This window comes from Oncorhynchus clarkii, chromosome 11, assembly GCF_045791955.1.
Source record: "Oncorhynchus clarkii lewisi isolate Uvic-CL-2024 chromosome 11, UVic_Ocla_1.0, whole genome shotgun sequence".
In the NCBI taxonomy this organism is placed as follows: Eukaryota; Metazoa; Chordata; class Actinopteri; order Salmoniformes; family Salmonidae; genus Oncorhynchus; species Oncorhynchus clarkii.
Window position 1 is genome coordinate 5,552,572 of NC_092157.1, and position 18,757 is coordinate 5,571,328.

General features: G+C 45.0%; 1 protein-coding gene across 2 annotated transcripts in view; it reads right to left on the minus strand.

Moving 5' to 3' along the window:
- Positions 1-18,757, minus strand: part of LOC139420590 (uncharacterized protein C8orf34 homolog) — a 141,212-nt gene that overhangs the window by 37,820 nt on the left and 84,635 nt on the right. For both annotated transcript variants that reach the window (XM_071170778.1, XM_071170777.1), the window contains exon 11: positions 9,104-9,260. In XM_071170778.1, coding sequence (XP_071026879.1) covers positions 9,104-9,260 — 157 coding nt within the window. The remainder of the gene's footprint in view (positions 1-9,103; positions 9,261-18,757) is intronic.

The following is an 18,757-nucleotide window of genomic DNA, read 5'->3' on the forward strand; positions in this document are numbered from 1 at the left end:
AATAATAGGAGAGGTGGTGGATTGAATCATGGAACAGATTAGCAGCTAGAAAGAAGAGGAATTGGGTTGTACAACAGCTCCCTTCAACCCCCCTAGCGGGGAGAGTCTCTGTTTCAATATAAACAGCCCAACTCGGGCGTAAAACAACTAGAAATCAAAGACATCTGATGGCTTGAGGCCGTTTCATAAAGAAAATAAGGCAAAGTGTGCCGTCCACACAAGGGCTTCTCTCGTGTCTGTAGTGCCAGCCAGAGTACACTTCTCTGTGTTGTAAAGCCACAAACTCACTGCATTTCATTCAGTGCAGTAGGTAGAGAAGTTATAATAATTCATGTCGGATTAGATTTTTTTTTTTAAATATATATATATACATTTAAATGGTAATCAGTCCATTAATCACAACTCTAACACTGATCCAGCCCCCTACACTCTCCATTCCTCTCCTCACAGTCTCCATAGGTAAGACTGGCTCCACTACAGTCTCCATAGGTAAGACTGGCTCCACTACAGTCTCCATAGGTAAGACTGGCTCCACTACAGTCTCCATAGGTAAGACTGGCTCCACTACAGTCTCCATAGGTAAGACTGGCTCCACTACAGTCTCCATAGGTAAGACTGGCTCCACTACAGTCTCCATAGGTAAGACTGGCTCCACTACAGTCTCCATAGGTATTTTTATTTTACCAGGTAGTTGACTGAGAACACATTTTCATTTACAGCAACAACTTGGGGAACAGTTAGAGGGAGGATGAATGAGCCAATTGGAAGCTGGGGATGATTAGGTGGCCATGATCGTCCGATTGGATATCAAATCAAATCAAATTGTATTTGTCACATACACATGGTTAGCCAGAACACAGAGGTTAACACCTTTAAACTTACAATAAGCGCCACGGGATCTTAGGTGACCGTAGAGTAAGGACACGTGTTTTTAATGTCCCGTTCGAAAGCCGACATCCCTCAGGGAAAGGTCTGCCCTGGGCCATCGGGATATATTTTATTATGGACCAGAGGAAAGAGCGCCTCCTACTGGCCCTTCATCACCACTTCCAGCAGCATCGTGTCTCCCATCCAGGAACCGACCAGGAACAACCCGGTTAAGCTTCAGAGGTAAGCCAGCATTGGGATCAAGGGTGGTACTTCCGGCGCCGACAGAGATGGCCGCCTCGCTTCGCGTTCCTAGGAAACTATGCAGTTTTTTGTTTTTTTACGTGTTATTTCTTACATTAGTACCCCAGGTCATCTTAGGTTTCATCACATACAGTCGAGAAGAACTACTGAATATAAGATCAGCGTCAACTCACCATCAGTACGACCAAGAATACGCTTTTCGCGACGCGGATCCTGTGCTCTGCCTTACAAACAGGACAACGGAGTGGATCCCATGCAGCGACCCAAAAAAACGACTCCGAAAAAGAGGGAAACGAGGCGGTCTTCTGGTCAGACTCCGGAGACGGGCACATCGTGCACCACTCCCTAGCATTCTTCTTGCCAATGTCCAGTCTCTTGACAACAAGGTTGATGAAATCCGAGCAAGGGTAGCATTCCAGAGGGACATCAGAGACTGTAACGTTCTTTGCTTCACGGAAACGTGGCTTACTGGAGAGACGCTATCCGAAGCGGTGCAGCCAACAGGTTTCTCCACGCATCGCGCAGACAGGAAAAAACATCTTTCTGGTAAAAAGAGGGGCGGGGGCGTATGCCTTATGACTAACGTGACATGGTGTGATGAAAGAAACATACAGGAACTCAAATCCTTCTGTTCACCTGATTTAGAATTCCTCACAATCAAATGTAGACCGCATTATCTACCAAGAGAATTCTCTTCGATTATAATCACAGCCGTATATATCCCCCCCCAAGCAGACACATCGTTGGCTCTGAATGAACTTTATTTGACTCTTTGCAAACTGGAAACCATTTATCCGGAGGCTGCATTCATTGTAGCTGGGGATTTTAACAAGGCTAATCTGAAAACAAGACTCCCCAAATTTTATCAGCATATCGATTGCGCAACCAGGGGTGGAAAGACCTTGGATCATTGTTACTCTAACTTCCGCGACGCATATAAGGCCCTGCCCCGCCCCCCTTTCGGAAAAGCTGACCACGACTCCATTTTGTTGATCCCTGCCTACAGACAGAAACTAAAACAAGAGGCTCCCACGCTGAGGTCTGTCCAACGCTGGTCCGACCAAGCTGACTCCACACTCCAAGACTGCTTCCATCACGTGGACTGGGACATGTTTCGTATTGCGTCAGACAACAACATTGACGAATACGCTGATTCGGTGTGCGAGTTCATTAGAACGTGCGTTGAAGATGTCGTTCCCATAGCAACGATTAAAACATTCCCTAACCAGAAACCGTGGATTGATGGCAGCATTCGTGTGAAACTGAAAGCGCGAACCACTGCTTTTAATCAGGGCAAGGTGTCTGGTAACATGACCGAATACAAACAGTGCAGCTATTCCCTCCGCAAGGCTATCAAACAAGCTAAGCGTCAGTACAGAGACAAAGTAGAATCTCAATTCAACGGCTCAGACACAAGAGGCATGTGGCAGGGTCTACAGTCAATCACGGACTACAGGAAGAAATTCAGCCCAGTCACGGACCAGGATGTCCTGCTCCCAGGCAGACTAAATAACTTTTTTGCCCGCTTTGAGGACAATACAGTGCCACTGACACGGCCTGCAATGAAAACTTGCGGTCTCTCCTTCACTGCAGCCGAGGTGAGTAAGACATTTAAACGTGTTAACCCTCGCAAGGCTGCAGGCCCAGACGGCATCCCCAGCCGCGCCCTCAGAGCATGCGCAGACCAGCTGGCCGGTGTGTTTACGGACATATTCAATCAATCCCTATACCAGTCTGCTGTTCCCACATGCTTCAAGAGGGCCACCATTGTTCCTGTTCCCAAGAAAGCTAAGGTAACTGAGCTAAACGACTACCGCCCCGTAGCACTCACTTCCGTCATCATGAAGTGCTTTGAGAGACTAGTCAAGGACCATATCACCTCCACCCTACCTGACACCCTAGACCCACTCCAATTTGCTTACCGCCCAAATAGGTCCACAGACGATGCAATCTCAACCACACTGCACACTGCCCTAACCCATCTGGACAAGAGGAATACCTATGTGAGAATGCTGTTCATTGACTACAGCTCGGCATTCAACACCATAGTACCATCCAAGCTCGTCATCAAGCTCGAGACCCTGGGTCTCGACCCCGCCCTGTGCAACTGGGTACTGGACTTCCTGACGGGCCGCCCCCAGGTGGTGAGGGTAGGCAACAACATCTCCTCCCCGCTGATCCTCAACACTGGGGCCCCACAAGGGTGCGTTCTGAGCCCTCTCCTGTACTCCCTGTTCACCCACGACTGCGTGGCCACGCACGCCTCCAACTCAATCATCAAGTTTGCGGACGACACAACAGTGGTAGGCTTGATTACCAACAACGACGAGACGGCCTACAGGGAGGAGGTGAGGGCCCTCGGAGTGTGGTGTCAGGAAAATAACCTCACACTCAACGTCAACAAAACTAAGGAGATGATTGTGGACTTCAGGAAACAGCAGAGGGAACACCCCCCTATCCACATCGATGGAACAGTAGTGGAGAGGGTAGCAAGTTTTAAGTTCCTCGGCATACACATCACAGACAAACTGAATTGGTCCACTCACACAGACAGCATTGTGAAGAAGGCGCAGCAGCGCCTCTTCAACCTCAGGAGGCTGAAGAAATTCGGCTTGTCACCAAAAGCACTCACAAACTTCTACAGATGCACAATCGAGAGCATCCTGGCGGGCTGTATCACCGCCTGGTACGGCAACTGCTCCGCCCTCAACCGTAAGGCTCTCCAGAGGGTAGTGAGGTCTGCACAACGCATCACCGGGGGCAAACTACCTGCCCTCCAGGACACCTACACCACCCGATGTCACAGGAAGGCCATAAAGATCATCAAGGACATCAACCACCCGAGCCACTGCCTGTTCACCCCGCTATCATCCAGAAGGCGAGGTCAGTACAGGTGCATCAAAGCTGGGACCGAGAGACTGAAAAACAGCTTCTATCTCAAGGCTATCAGACTGTTAAACAGCCACCACTAACATTGAGTGGCTGCTGCCAACACTCTGACACTGACTCAACTCCAGCCACTTTAATAATGGGAATTGATGGGAAATTATGTAAATATATCACTAGCCACTTTAAACAATGCTACCTTACATAATGTTACTTACCCTACATTATTCATCTCATTGGCATACGTACATACATATACTGTACTCTATATCATCGACTGTATCCTTATGTAATACATGTATCACTAGCCACTTTAACTATGCCACTTTGTTTACATACTCATCTCATATGTATATACTGTACTCGATACAATCTACTGTATCTGCCTATGCTGCTCTGTACCATCACTCATTCATATATCCTCATGTACATATTCTTTATCCCCTCACACTGTGTACAAGACAGTAGTTTTGGAATTGTTAGTTAGATTACTTGTTGGTTATTACTGCATTGTCGGAACTAGAAGCACAAGCATTTCGCTACACTCGCATTAACATCTGCTAACCATGTGTATGTGACAAATAAAATTTGATTTGATTTGATTTGGTATGCTGCTGTTACTGTGTTACTGTGTTACTGTGTACTGTGTTACTGTGTAATGTGTTACTGTGTACTGTGTACTGTGTTACTGTGTTACTGTGTTACTGTGTACTGTGTTACTGTGTACTGTGTTACTGTGTTACTGTGTTACTGTGTACTGTGTTACTCTGTACTGTGTACTGTGTTACTGTGTACTGTGTTACTGTGTTACTGTGTACTGTGTTACTCTGTACTGTGTACTGTGTTACTGTGTTACTGTGTTACTGTGTACTGTGTTACTGTGTTACTGTGTACTGTGTTACTGTGTTACAGTGTACTGTGTTACTGGTTACTGTGTACTAGGTATTGTGTACTTGGTACTGTGTTACAGTGTACTGTGTTACATGTGTACTGTGTACTAGGTACTGTGTTACAGTGTACTGTGTTACTGTGTACTGTGCACTAGGTACTGTGCACTAGGTACTGTGTTACAGTGTACTGTGTACTAGGTACTGTGTTGCAGTGTACTGTGTTACTGTGTACTGTGTACTAGGTACTTTGTTACAGTGTACTGTGTTACTGTGTACTGTGCACTAGGTACTGTGCACTAGGTACTGTGTTACAGTGTACTGTGTACTAGGTACTGTGTTGCAGTGTACTGTGTTACTGTGTACTGTGTACTAGGTACTTTGTTACAGTGTACTGTGTCACTGTGTACTGTGTACTAGGTACTTTGTTACAGTGTACTGTGTTACTGTGTACTGTGCACTAGGTACTGTGTTACAGTGTACTGTGTACTAGGTACTGTGTTGCAGTGTACTGTGTTACTGTGTACTGTGTACCAGGTACTGTGTTACAGTGTACTGTGTTACTGTGTACTGTGTACTAGGTACTGTGTTGCAGTGTACTGTGTTACTGTGTACTGTGTACTAGGTACTGTGTTGCAGTGTACAGTGTTACTGTGTACTGTGTACTAGGTATTGTGTTGCAGTGTACTGTGTTACTGTGTACTGTGTACTAGGTACTGTGTTGTAGTGTATTGTGTTACTGTGTACTGTGTACTAGGTACTGTGCACTAGGTACTGTGTTGCAGTGTACTGTGTACTAGGTACTGTGTTGCAGTGTACTGTGTTACTGTGTACTGTGTACTAGGTACTGTGTTGCAGTGTACTGTGTTACTGTGTACTGTGTACTAGGTACTGTGCACTAGGTACTGTGTTACAGTGTACTGTGTACTAGGTACTGTGTTGCAGTGTACTGTGTTACTGTGTACTGTGTACTAGGTACTGTGTTGCAGTGTACTGTGTTACTGTGTACTGTGCACTAGGTACTGTGTTACTATGTGCTTTGTACTGTGTTACAATGTTACAGTGTACTGTGTTACTGTGTACTGTGTTACAGTGTACTGTGCACTAGATACTGTGTTACAGTGTACTGTGTTACCGTGTAACTAGGCACTGTGTACGATGTACTGTGTTACTATGTGCTTTGTACTGTGTTACAGTGTTATAGTGTTGTGCTGCTGGCTAAGAGAAAATGTTTTCTTTCTCACTCTCAGAGTGTTGGAAACTAGTCTATTACTGTAAAGTTGGAGATAGTCGACAGTTGTCCTTCTAATAGCTTTTATTCATATTTTTAAGAGCTCAGAGTGAACATGTTGCCAACACAGGACATCCACTTGTGTCCCTCAGAGTGCATGCAACACAGCACCTATGCAAAAGCCCTCACTCTGTCACATAAATCGTATTCCAGTGTCTGACTGCATGCCAGCTGAACATCTAGTACCATCCATCTACTGCCAGTGTATGAAGGATACCCCTCTGAAGCCTAGTAGTCTAGTAGCCTAGTAGCCTAGTAGTCTAGCAGTCTAGTAGCCTAGTAGCCTAGTAGCCTAGTAGTCTAGTAGTCTAGTAGCCTAGTAGCCTAGTAGACTAGTAGCCTAGTAGCCTAGTAGCCTAGTAGCCTAGTAGTCTAGTAGCCTAGTAGCCTAGTAGCCTAGTAGTCTAGTAGCCTAGTAGTCTAGTAGCCTAGTAGCCTAGTGGTCTAGTGGCCTAGTGGCCTAGTAGCCTAGTAGCCTAGTAGACTAGTAGCCTAGTAGCCTAGTAGTCTAGTAGCCTAGTAGCCTAGTAGCCTAGTAGTCTAGTGGCCTAGTGGTCTAGTGGCCTAGTAGCCTAGTAGCCTAGTAGACTAGTAGCCTAGTAGCCTAGTAGCCTAGTAGTCTAGTAGCCTAGTAGCCTAGTAGTCTAGTAGTCTAGTAGTCTAGTAGCCTAGTAGTCTAGTAGCCTAGTAGCCTAGTAGTCTAGTAGCCTAGTAGTCTAGTAGCCTAGTAGCCTAGTAGCCTAGTAGCCTAGTAGACTAGTAGCCTAGTAGCCTAGTAGCCTAGTAGTCTAGTAGCCTAGTAGTCTAGTAGCCTAGTAGTCTAGTAGCCTAGTAGTCTAGTAGTCTAGTAGCCTAGTAGCCTAGTAGTCTAGTAGCCTAGTAGCCTAGTAGTCTAGTAGCCTAGTAGCCTAGTAGTCTAGTGGCCTAGTGGCCTAGTGGTCTAGTGGCCTAGTGGTCTAGTGGCCTAGTAGCCTAGTAGCCTAGTAGCCTAGTAGTCTAGTAGCCTAGTAGCCTAGTAGTCTAGTAGTCTAGTAGCCTAGTAGTCTAGTAGCCTAGTAGTCTAGTAGCCTAGTAGCCTAGTAGTCTAGTAGCCTAGTAGTCTAGTAGCCTAGTAGCCTAGTAGTCTAGTAGTCTAGTAGCCTAGTAGCCTAGTAGCCTAGTAGTCTAGTAGCCTAGTAGCCTAGTAGTCTAGTAGCCTAGTAGTCTAGTAGCCTAGTAGTCTAGTAGCCTAGTAGTCTAGGGATTTTTAATTAGAGAGGAATGGATTCCCTTTTCCAATGCTAGTTAAGAATACAACAGTAATCACGTTTCATATTGAATTTATTAGCTACAAAAAGGTAAGACATGTTTTTATTTTACTTCTGCAAAACACAAGCTTGTTAGCTAGCTAGCTAGCTCTAGGTCCAACGTTAAACCAACTCTCTGAAGTTCAAAGACATTCAAAGTTCCTTCATATAATTCAGATAATGCATGTGATCACATCAAGAATCCAAGCCTCCTCCTCAACCCTCTCCCGCTCTCTCCCCACTCACAAAATGTCAGTCGCATCTCACGCCCTAAACTCGTCTTGTCTTATAGATGAACTGACCAGATTGGTGGACAATCAACAAATCTGATCTTAACAAAGTGGATATTTGGTCAAATTCGTGATGATTTATGTATTGTAATAGGCCGGAATCTTTCCCCCATCACGTTTCCATGGCAATACCATTGTGTTGGTCGAGTTTCCATTGATCTCCTTACTGCACCTATTGGTTAGGACATTTAATGTCTAACTAAATGTAAAAATATATATATTTCAGAAACAGAAAGGAACCACATATTTTTTCAGGGTTCGAACCGGTTCAGATTTTTCTTTTACAGGTCGTAACAGAGGAACAGAACGAAAAAATAAAATGATTGGAAAAATAATTTTGGTTCCAACCCCTGGTTAGGAGTTAGGGTTAGGTTAAGGGTTAGGATTAGATTAGGGAAAATGTGTTTTTGAATGGGAATCCAAGTATTTGGTCCTCACAGGATTATTAAAACAAAAAAACCTGTGTGTGTGTGTGTGTGTCATAAGATATTTACCAGCTGTGAGTGTCTCTGGATAACATTAACAGGCTAAGTGGGGCCGATGTGCTTCACATAACCCTGGAATGTAGAGACTATGTGGTGTACATGAAGCAGAGTCCGCATCCTAAATTGCATCCTATTCCCTTTATAGTGTACTACTTTACACCAGGATCCATTGGATAACATATAGGAAAAAGGTTATCATTTGAGACCCACGGATAAATGGAGCGACGTGCACAAACACCTGGTTGACACGTCTTAGATGTGACTACGGATAGAGACGTCACTGCTTTCATCTCTCTCTCTCTCTCTCTCTCTCTCTCTCTCTCTCTCTCTCTCTCTCTCTCTCTCTCTCTCTCTCTCTCTCTCTCTCTCTCTCTCTCTCTCTCTCTCTCTCTCTCTCTCTCTCTCTCTCTCTCTCTCTCTCTCTCTCTCTCTCTCTCTCTCTCTCTCTCTCTCTCTCTCTCTCTCTCTCTCTCTCTCTCTCTCTCTCTCTCTCTCTCTCTCTCTCTCTCTCTCTCTCTCTCTCTCTCTCTCTCTGCCAGACATGACATCAACTGTCATTTATTAAAGAGAAGAAACAGATCAAGCCTGATTGGAAAGGCACAGTGACCGCCCTTATATTGTGGTTCTGCTTTTTTTTACTTGAAATGTGTTCGTTCACAGAAGTGTGTGTGTGTTAGCCAATCAAACTGCTCCCGGACACAAATATGTTCTTTGGCAGGAGCTAGGTTCATTCTGTCTTTCTCTCTCCCCATGTTCTTTCTCTGTCACATGTGTGTGTCTGTGTCGCACAAAGAACAGCCCCGCCCACACACACACACACACTGTACACACGCAGACAGATGCCTACCAGCGAGGTGTTTGCCCATGTCCTCCAGTTCTTTGGAGAAGAGGGAGTCACTTAGTAACAGTCCTCCCGTCTGTCCCAGGAGCTCCCTGGAAGAGCTCCCTCCTCCTCCTCCTCCTCTAACCACCTTCACATCAGCCTCCCAGACTGCCTGACGGCGCTAAGAACAGAGCAAAAAAAGAGAAAGAGAGAGTAAAAAGAGGAGAGTCAAATTAGAATTAAAGAACAACCCTTCAATTACAACATTACAGAAAGGACAACCCTTCAATTACAACATTACAGAAAGAACGACCCTTCAATTACAACATTACAGAAAGAACGACCCTTCAACTACAACATTACAGAAAGAGCGACCCTTCAAGTACAACATTACAGAAAGAACGACCCTTCAAGTACAACATTACAGAAAGAACGACCCTTCAATTACAACATTACAGAAAGAACGACCCTTCAATTACAACATTACAGAAAGAACGACCCTTCAATTACAACATATCAGAATAATCCAGCTATTGCTCAAAACCTCAAGATGGCGGCAGGTCCCAACATAACAAGAGGCAATTATTCAATTTTATGGACGTGATAAAAATTAAAAAAAACGTTGGGTAACCACAGTTGATTGGTTGGAGGTGTGGGAGGTTCAGCCTATCCTCCGTGGTTAGAACATCGACTGACGCGAGTGGTCGAGTTCTGAAACTGAAGGCAGGGCTTACGTCCCCATTGGCACCCTATTCCCTACATTGTCCTATTGGGCCCTGGTCAAAAGTAGTACACTATAATATAAAATAGAGTGCCGTTTGGGTACGAGTCCTATGGTAAGGGCCGGTTTGCCAGGTCTGTAATTGGAGACCACTCTTTATTCACCCCTTTTCATCCCACTGATCACAGACCTGATGAGTCCTAAAACGGCAACCCTGTCCCCTATATAGTGCACTACTGTTGATCAGGGCCCACAGGGCTCTATAGGGAATAGAGTGTAGTTTGGGACACACGCATTGTACAGTCGTAGCCAAAAGAGAACGGCACAAATATTCATTTTCACAAAGTCTGCTGCCTCAGTTTGTATGATGGCAATTTGCATATATTCCAGAATGTTATGAAGAGTGATCAGATGAATTGCAATTAATTTCAAAGTCCCTCTTTTCCATGCAAATGAACTGAACCCCCCCCCCCAAAAAAAAAAAATCCACTGCATTTCAGCCCTGCCACAAAAGGACCAGCTGACATCATGTCAGTGATTCTCTCGTTAACACAGGTGTGAGAGTGTTGACGAGGACAAGGCTGGAGATCACTCTGTCATGCTGACTGAGTTCGAATAACCGACTGGACATTTCAAAAGGAGGGAGGTGCTTGGAATCATTGTTCTTCCTCTGTCAACCATGGTTATATGCAAGGAAACACGTACTGTCATCATCATTGCTTTGCACTAAAAGGGCTTCACAGGCAAGGATATTGCTGCCTGTAAGATTGCACCTAAATCAACCATTTATCGGATCATCAAGAACTTCTAGGAGAGCAGTTCAATTGTTGTGAAGAAGGCTTCAGGGCGCCCAAGAAAGTCCAGCAAGCGCCAGGACCGTCTCCTAAAGTTGATTCAGCTGTGGGATCAGGGCACCACCAGTACAGAGCTTGCTCAGGAATGGCAGCAGGCAGGTGTGAGTGCATCTGCACGCACAGTGAAGAGAAGACTTTTGGAGGATGGCCTGGTGTCAAGAAGGGCAGCAAAGAAGCCACTTCTCTCCAGGAAAAACATCAGGGACAGACTGATATTCTGCAAAAGGTACAGGGATTGCACTGCTGAGGACTGGGTTACAGTAATTTTCTCTGATGTATCCCCTTTCCGATTGTTTGGGGCATCCGGAAAAAAGCTTGTCCGGAGAAGACAAGGTGAGCGCTACCATCAGTCCTGTGTCATGCCAACAGTAAAGCACCCTGAGACCATTCATGTGTGGGGTTGCTTCTCAGCCAAGGGTGTGGGCTCACTCACAATTTTGCCTAAGAGCACAGCCATGAATAAAGAATGGTACCAACACATCCTCCGAGAGCAACTTCTCCCAACCATTCAGGAACAGTTTAGTGACGAACAATGCCTTTTCCAGCATGATGGAGCACCTTGTCATAAGGCAAAAGCGATAACTAAATGGCTCAGGGAACAAAACATCGATATTTTGGGTCCATGGCCAGGGAACTCCCCAGGCCTTAATCCCATTGAGAATTTCAAATCAAATGTATTTATATAGCCCTTCGTACATCAGCTGATATCTCAAAGTGCTGTACAGAAACCCAGCCTAAAACCCCAAACAGCAAGCAATGCAGGTGTTGAAGCACGTTGGCTAGGAAAAAACTCCCTAGAAAGGCCAAAACCTAGGAAGAAACCTAGAGAGGAACCAGGCTATGAGGGGTGGCCAGTCCTCTTCTGGCTGTGCCGGGTGGAGATTATAACAGAACATGGCCAAGATGTTGAAATGTTTTCTATTTGTGGTCAATCCTCAAGAGGCGGGTGGACAAACAAAAACCCACAAATTCTGACAAACTCCAAGCATTGATTATGCAGGAATGGGCTGCCATCAGTCAGGATGTGGCCCAAAAGTTCATTGACAGCATGCCAGGGCGGATTGCAGAGGTCTTGAAAAAGAAGGGTCAACACTGCAAATATTGCCTCTTTGTATCAGCTTCATGTAATTGTCAATAAAAGCCTTTGACACTTGTTAAATGCTTGTAATTATACTTCAGTATTCCATAGTAACATCTAACAAAAATATCTAAAGACACCGAGGCAGCAAACTTTGTGGAAATTAATATTTGTGTCATTCTCAAAACTTTTGGCCACGACTGTATATGTGAGTCTGTTGTACAGGTGAGACATGAAACCATTGTTGTGCCTTTCTGGTGTAGCTATAATCCATGCTCTCCTTTATGTTAGAGACGATTCCAAATGGCACCCTATTTCTTACAGAGTGAATTACTTTTGAGCAGGGCCCTATGGACCAATAGGGAGTCATTTGGGATATATACTTAGTAAAGCCCTAATATGACTTATGGTGACATCACTGCCAACTGTGACATCACAGGACACCCTTAGCACCCACTGGTTTAATATGATGGATTGTACAGGGAGGAGTATTTGTGTGTCCCAAATGGAACCGTATTCACTGCACTATTTTAGACCAGATGCACTAAATAAGGTTCTGGTCTAAAGTAGTCCACTATACAGTATGGGGGAAATGATGTAATTTGGTACTCAGCGTGTCTAAAGGCAGAGACCCGATGAGAGACATAGATCTTCCCTACATTTATAGAATAATCCAGAGGGATAGCTAGCCAACAGCTGTGTCCCAAATGGCACCCAATATAGTGTACTAGTTTTTAACCAGGGCTCATAGGGTTTTGGTCAAAAGTAGTGCACTATATAGGGAATAGGGAGACATTTGGGAAACAACCTGGAGTTAGTCTTCCAGCCTGTTAGCAACATGGAGAAATCTGTGGCAGTACGACCAGACCATAATCCATCAATAATTACTATCTACTAGCCAGTCAGCCAGTCAGCCAGTCAGCCAGCCAACCAGCCAGCCAGTCAGTCAGCCAGCCAGCCAGCCAGCCAGCCATCCAGCCTGCCAGTCAGTCAGTCAGCCAGCCAGCCATCCAGCCAGCCAGTCAGCCAGCCAGCCAACCAGCCAGCCAGCCAGCCAGCCAGCCAGCCAGCCAGTCATCCAGTCATCCAGCCAGTCAGCCAGTCAGTCAGCCAACCAGTCAGCCAGCCAGCCAGCCATCCAGCCTGCCAGTCAGTCAGCCAGCCATCCAGCCAGTCAGCCAGTCAGCCAGCCAGCCAGCCAGCCAACCAGTCAGCCAGCCAGCCAGCCAGTCATCCAGTCAGCCAGTCAGCCAGCCAGCCAGCCAGTCATCCAGTCAGCCAGCCATCCAGTCAGCCAGCCATCCAGCCAGTCAGTCAGCCAGCCAGGTGGGTGAAACATTACAAGACATGTTCTCTCTCTCCCTCTCTTTCTCCATCTCTCTCTCCCCTGTCTCTCCCTCCCCTTCTCTCTCCCCCTCTCTCTCTCCCCCTCTCTCTCTTCCTCCCTCTCTTTCTCCATCTCTCTCTCCTCATCCATACAGCATGACATCATCTTGTATTCTCTCTCGGTGGCATCTTTCGGGAAATCTCTACACACAGTCAGAATCTGGGTAGAAGGCATCTCCCATAAAAGACTGCATTTTAGAGAAAATGTGTCCCCACTGGGCAGAAACTAGTTGCATCAATGTTGTTTCAAGGTCATTTGTCAACGTATTGTGATGTGGAATCTAAGAGGATATTTTTGTATTTAACCTTAATTTAACAAGGCAAGTCAGTTAAGAACAAATTCTTATTTATAATCATGGCCTGGGAACAGTGGGTTAACTGCCTTGTTCAGGAGCAAAACAACAGATTTTTACCTTGTCAGTTTAGGGATCTAGCAACCTTTCGGTTAGCGGTCCAACGCTCTAACCACTAGGCAATACATTGCATTAGAAAAAAAACATCAACTGTTGTTTTGAGGGTGAAATTACAACCACAGGATTATGTCATCATGGTACCCACATTTGTATAAAATATGTTGAATTTGTACCTTTCAAACAATGTCAGATCTTCAACGTTATATTTACTATGAGAAGAAAAAAAATGCACTATATGCTGGGCAGCACCTCTTACTGGAAACTGTATCAACAGCTACTCTTTGGTCTTCCGTCCAGGGTTTTAACTGAGCCAAGCTTAGCTAGGGTATTTATCGCTGACTATTGCCAATGTGCTATAGTGAGAATGATTGTTGAGAATGCCCTGTTGATTGCTCTGACTCAGTCAAATCATTGGGTCTGTGTCCCTGGGAGCTTACAGATCAACCACACAGTACATTAGGGCTACGTCCCAAATGGATATTCACGTTTGGTTCAGGTCTAAAGTAGTCCACCATATAGGGTAAAGGATGCTATTTGGGATACAGATTAGGTGAGTCTAGAGCCTGGCCAAGACAACAGGAATGGATTATCTGAAGTGTTAGATCTCATATTATTCATATCCTCCTGTGGCTGTGGGGTTAGGTTAGGATAAGGTTAGGGGTAAGGGGTTAGGTTAGGTTTAGGTTAGGTTAAGGTTAGGGTTAGGTTAGGGGTTAGGTTAGGGTTATGGTTGGGTTAAGGTTAGGGTTAGGTTTTGATTATGGTTAGGTTAGGGGTTAGGTTAGGCTTAGGTTAGGGTTAGGTTGCGGTTAGGGTTAGGCGTGGGGTTAAGGTTAGGGTTTGGTTAGGGTTAGCTGTGGGGTTAGGTTAGTGTTAGGTTAGGGGTTAGGTTAGGGGTTAGGTTAGTGTTAGGTTAGGGTTAGGGTTTGGTTAGGGTTAGCTGTGGGTTTAGGGTTTGGTTAGGTTTAGCTGTGGGGTTAGGGTTAGGTTAGGGTTAGGTTTAGGGTTTGGTTAGGGTTAGCTGTGGGGTTAGGGTTAGGTTAGGGGTTAGGGTCTGGTTAGGGTTAGCTGTGGGGTTAGAGTTAGGTTAGGGTTTGGTTAGGGTTAGCTGTGGGTTTAGGTTAGTGTTAGGTTTAGGCTTAGGTTAGGGTTAGGTTGCGGTTAGGGTTAGGCGTGGGGTTAAGGTTAGGGTTTGGTTAGGGTTAGCTGTGGGGTTAGGTTAGTGTTAGGTTTAGGGTTAGGTTAGGGTTAGGTTAGGGTTAGGTTAGAGGTTAGGTTAGGGTTAGCTGTGGGGTTAGGGTTAGGTTAGGGTTAGGTTAGGTTAGGGTTCGCTGTGGGGTTAGGGTTAGGTTAGGGTTAGGGTTAGGTTAGGGTTAGGGTTAGTTTAGGGTTAGGTTAGGGTTAGCTGTGGGGTTAGGGTTAGGTTAGGGTTAGGTTAGGGTTAGGTTATACATGTAAATGGGTGTCCATGGATGCAGTGGAGGGAAATACATATTTTATTGCAAACTAATTCTGGGTATCTGATGCGTATTGATGTGTTTTCTATTGATACACAGCAGATTGATGTTTGTTACGTTCCCCAGTTTGTGTTGTACTTTGTGTATTTGCATGTGTTTATTTCAGGAAATGGCTTCCTGAAATTCCTCAAGCAGCTGATTGGTCGACTCCAGGGCTAATTGGAGAGCTGACCCCGCCCCCTCGACAAGACACAGCTGTCTCCAGTTACACATTCATTCTGAAGCTATATAAAAGCCAGTGTTCTGTTCAGGAGAGAGATTTGCTGGGAGGTCATTGCAGAGATTTTGCTAGAGAGATTTGTTAGAGATTTGGAGGTAGGGATTGCTGAGAGATTTTGCTAGAGGTTGATTTTCTAGGAGGTCATTGCAGAGAGTTGGTATGTTCTGTGAGTTTGTTGCTCAGATAGAGCTTATTTGATGTCCTTTGTTTCTTAGTTTGTTTGTGAAATTGTTTAATATTCTGTTTCATTTGTTCCCAGGGGGAAGGGGAAGGCACCTTGGGAGTGCTTAGGCAAGAGGGCCGCGGGCATACATATACCCGTAGTATATTCACTGTCTAGGCACACTAGGTAAGACCTGGGCGGACCACCCCCTGTATTTTGGTTAGGGCACCAGGTGGTGCTAAATTAGGTAAGTAGTGGGTAGGCAGGTAAGATAGGAGAGGGGGCTTTGAGATTGACTTTCTTTGCTTTGGTTCCGTCCTTTTCCCCATATTACCGTGTAAAGGAATAAAGTCCTTGTAAACGGTACCACATTCTGTCTGTTGTCATTCTTACTCGCACCTACAGTCCATACCTTTTTCGCTTCACGGAGAGTTTAGTTGTAGCAGGGTGTTGCGTTCCCTCTTCATAGAGGCGTGCGTAACAATGTTAAATAAGAATTACATACATATACTTCCCATGTTATATTATTTACAGTTGAATACGTGTTTTGCAACCAAAATGCATTAGAAAAGCATTTCTGTGTTAAACTACACAGAAAACACCCAACATGCCATTAGTAATTAATATTAGCTTTAACAGTGTTATGATTGAGGACTCCTGGATGTGTGGGATTAACCTCATTGTGTGGGATTAACCTCATTGTGTGGGATTAACCTCACTGTGTGGGATTAACCTCATTGTGTGGGATTAACCTCATTGTGTGGGATTAACCTCACTGTGTGGGATTAACCTCATTGTGTGGGATTAACCTCATTGTGTGGGATTAACCTCACTGTGTGGGATTAACCTCATTGTGTGGGATTAACCTCATTGTGTGGGATTAATCTCATTGTGTGGGATTAACCTCACTGTGTGGGATTAACCTCACTGTGTGGGATTAACCTCACTGTGTGGGATTAACCTCATTGTGTGGGATTAACCTCATTGTGTGGGATTAACCTCATTGTGTGGGATTAACCTCATTGTGTGGGATTAACCTCACTGTGTGGGATTAACCTCACTGTGTGGGATTAACCTCACTGTGTAGGATTAACCTCATTGTGTGGGATTAACCTCACTATGTGGGATTAACCTCATTGTGTGGGATTAACCTCATTGTGTGGGATTAACCTCATTGTGTGGGATTAACCTCATTGTGTGGGATTAACCTCACTGTGTGGGATTAACGTCATTGTGTGGGATTAACCTCACTGTGTGGGATTAACCTCACTGTGTGGGATTAACCTCACTGTGTGAGATTAACCTCACTGTGTGAGATTAACCTCATTGCAAATTTGATTGAACATTGGCCCATGAAGAGTGTGAATTTAAAACTCAATGCCGGGAAAAAACAACTCACACAAACTAAAATTCAAAGAGTCAGACATTCTTTTCTAATTCGTTGTGCGGTGCGGGAGAGCGAGCTGGGGTTCGTGCCCTGCTCTGCATTCATTCACAAGGAATCAATTGCCGGCAAACAGACTCTTTCTCTTAAAGTTGAATTACTAGCACTATACTTAGCAGAGCTGTTGTGACCACAGCAACACGATCCCTCTCTCTCCCCCTCTCTCTCAGCTCTCTCCCTCTCTCCCCCAGCTCTCTCCCTCTCTCTCCCTTTCTCCCCCTCACCCTCTCCCTCACTCTCTCCCTCCCCGTCTCCCAGCCCTCTCCCTCTCTCTCCCTTTCTCCTCCTCACGCTCTCCCTCACTCTCTCCCCGTCTCCCAGCTCTCTCCCTCTCTCCCCCAGCTCTCTCCCTCTCTCTCCCTTTCTCCTCCTCACGCTCTCCCTCACTCTCTCCCCGTCTCCCAGCTCTCTCCCTCTCTCCCCCCAGCTCTCTCCCTTTCTCCCCCTCACTCTCTCCCTCACTCTCTCCCCATCTCCCAGCTCTCTCCCTCTCCTTCCCTCTCTCTCTCTTTCTCCCCCTCACTCTCTCCCTGTCTCCCAGCTCTCTCCCTCTCCCTCCCTATTGTTTTGAAACTTCTGTATGTGTAATGTTTACTGTTGTTTCCCATGCCAATAAAGCCCCTTGAATTGAGAGAGAGAGAGAGAGAGAGAGAGCTGGGAGACGGGGAGAGAGGGAGTGAGGGGGAGAAAGGGAGATAGATAGATCCTTCAGCATAGATCCTTCAGGATGGATCCTTCAGCATAGATCATTCAACATAGATAATTCAACATAGATCCTTCAGCATAGATCCTTCAGCATAGATCCTTCAACATAGATCCTTCAAGATAGATCCTTCAGCATAGATCCTTCAACATAGATCCTTCAACATAGATCCTTCAGCATAGATCCTTCAGGATAGATCCTTCAGGATAGATCCTTCAGCATAGATGCTTCAGGATAGATCCTTCAGGATAGATGCTTCAGGATAGATGCTTCAGGATAGATGCTTCAGGATAGATCCTTCAGGATAGATCCTTCAGGATAGATCCTTCAGCATAGATCCTTCAGCATAGATCCTTCAGGATAGATCCTTCAGGATAGATCCTTCAGGATAGATCCTTCAGCATAGATCCTTCAGGATAGATCCTTCAGGATAGATCCTTCATTTCATCATAAACACAGCATCGCACGATTGATCTAATTCTTATTACTTGTAAAAATGGGAAAAATCTCCTCCTCAGTGAATATATTATGGTAACACCCTGTCATGAGGGCTATAGGGTCTAGGTTTGATTAAAAACAAATGTAGCAATGTAAAACTTATGAAGGAAAATGAGCAGAAATTATTGGTAAATTACTCTGGCTATTGCTTTAGGAACATATCTGGCTTTTATGAAGCAATTATCACCTAGAGAAGCTGTCACGGAGTTAGAGTGTGAGTGAATGAGTGTGTGGATGTGTTCAACTATACATGTGAGGACCACAAGAATAGTAAACGAAACAACATTTGGTCAACTGTGGAACATTTTGTTGTGTAAATGCTGTGCTTGTTCAATGTCCTTCTCTATAAGCATGCTGAAAGTTTGTTGTCAATTGGAATAAATAGCGTTGTATTTGGTCAAATAAGTTTACTAAGGGTTGGTAACAGGCTGATTGGTCGGCTTTTTGAGCCAGTAAAGGGGGCTTTACTATTCTTAGGTAGCGGAATGAATTTAGCTTCCCTACAGGCCTGAGGGGGCACACTTTCTAGTAGGCTTAAATTGAAGATGTGGCAAATAGGATTCCATTTTCCCAGAATTTAATTTTAGGTGCTCCACATCTTCTTACTATCTTTCTTTATGTCATTTATCTTTGTTTCATAGTGTAGTTTGTAATTTATCTTTGTTTCATAGTGTAATTCGT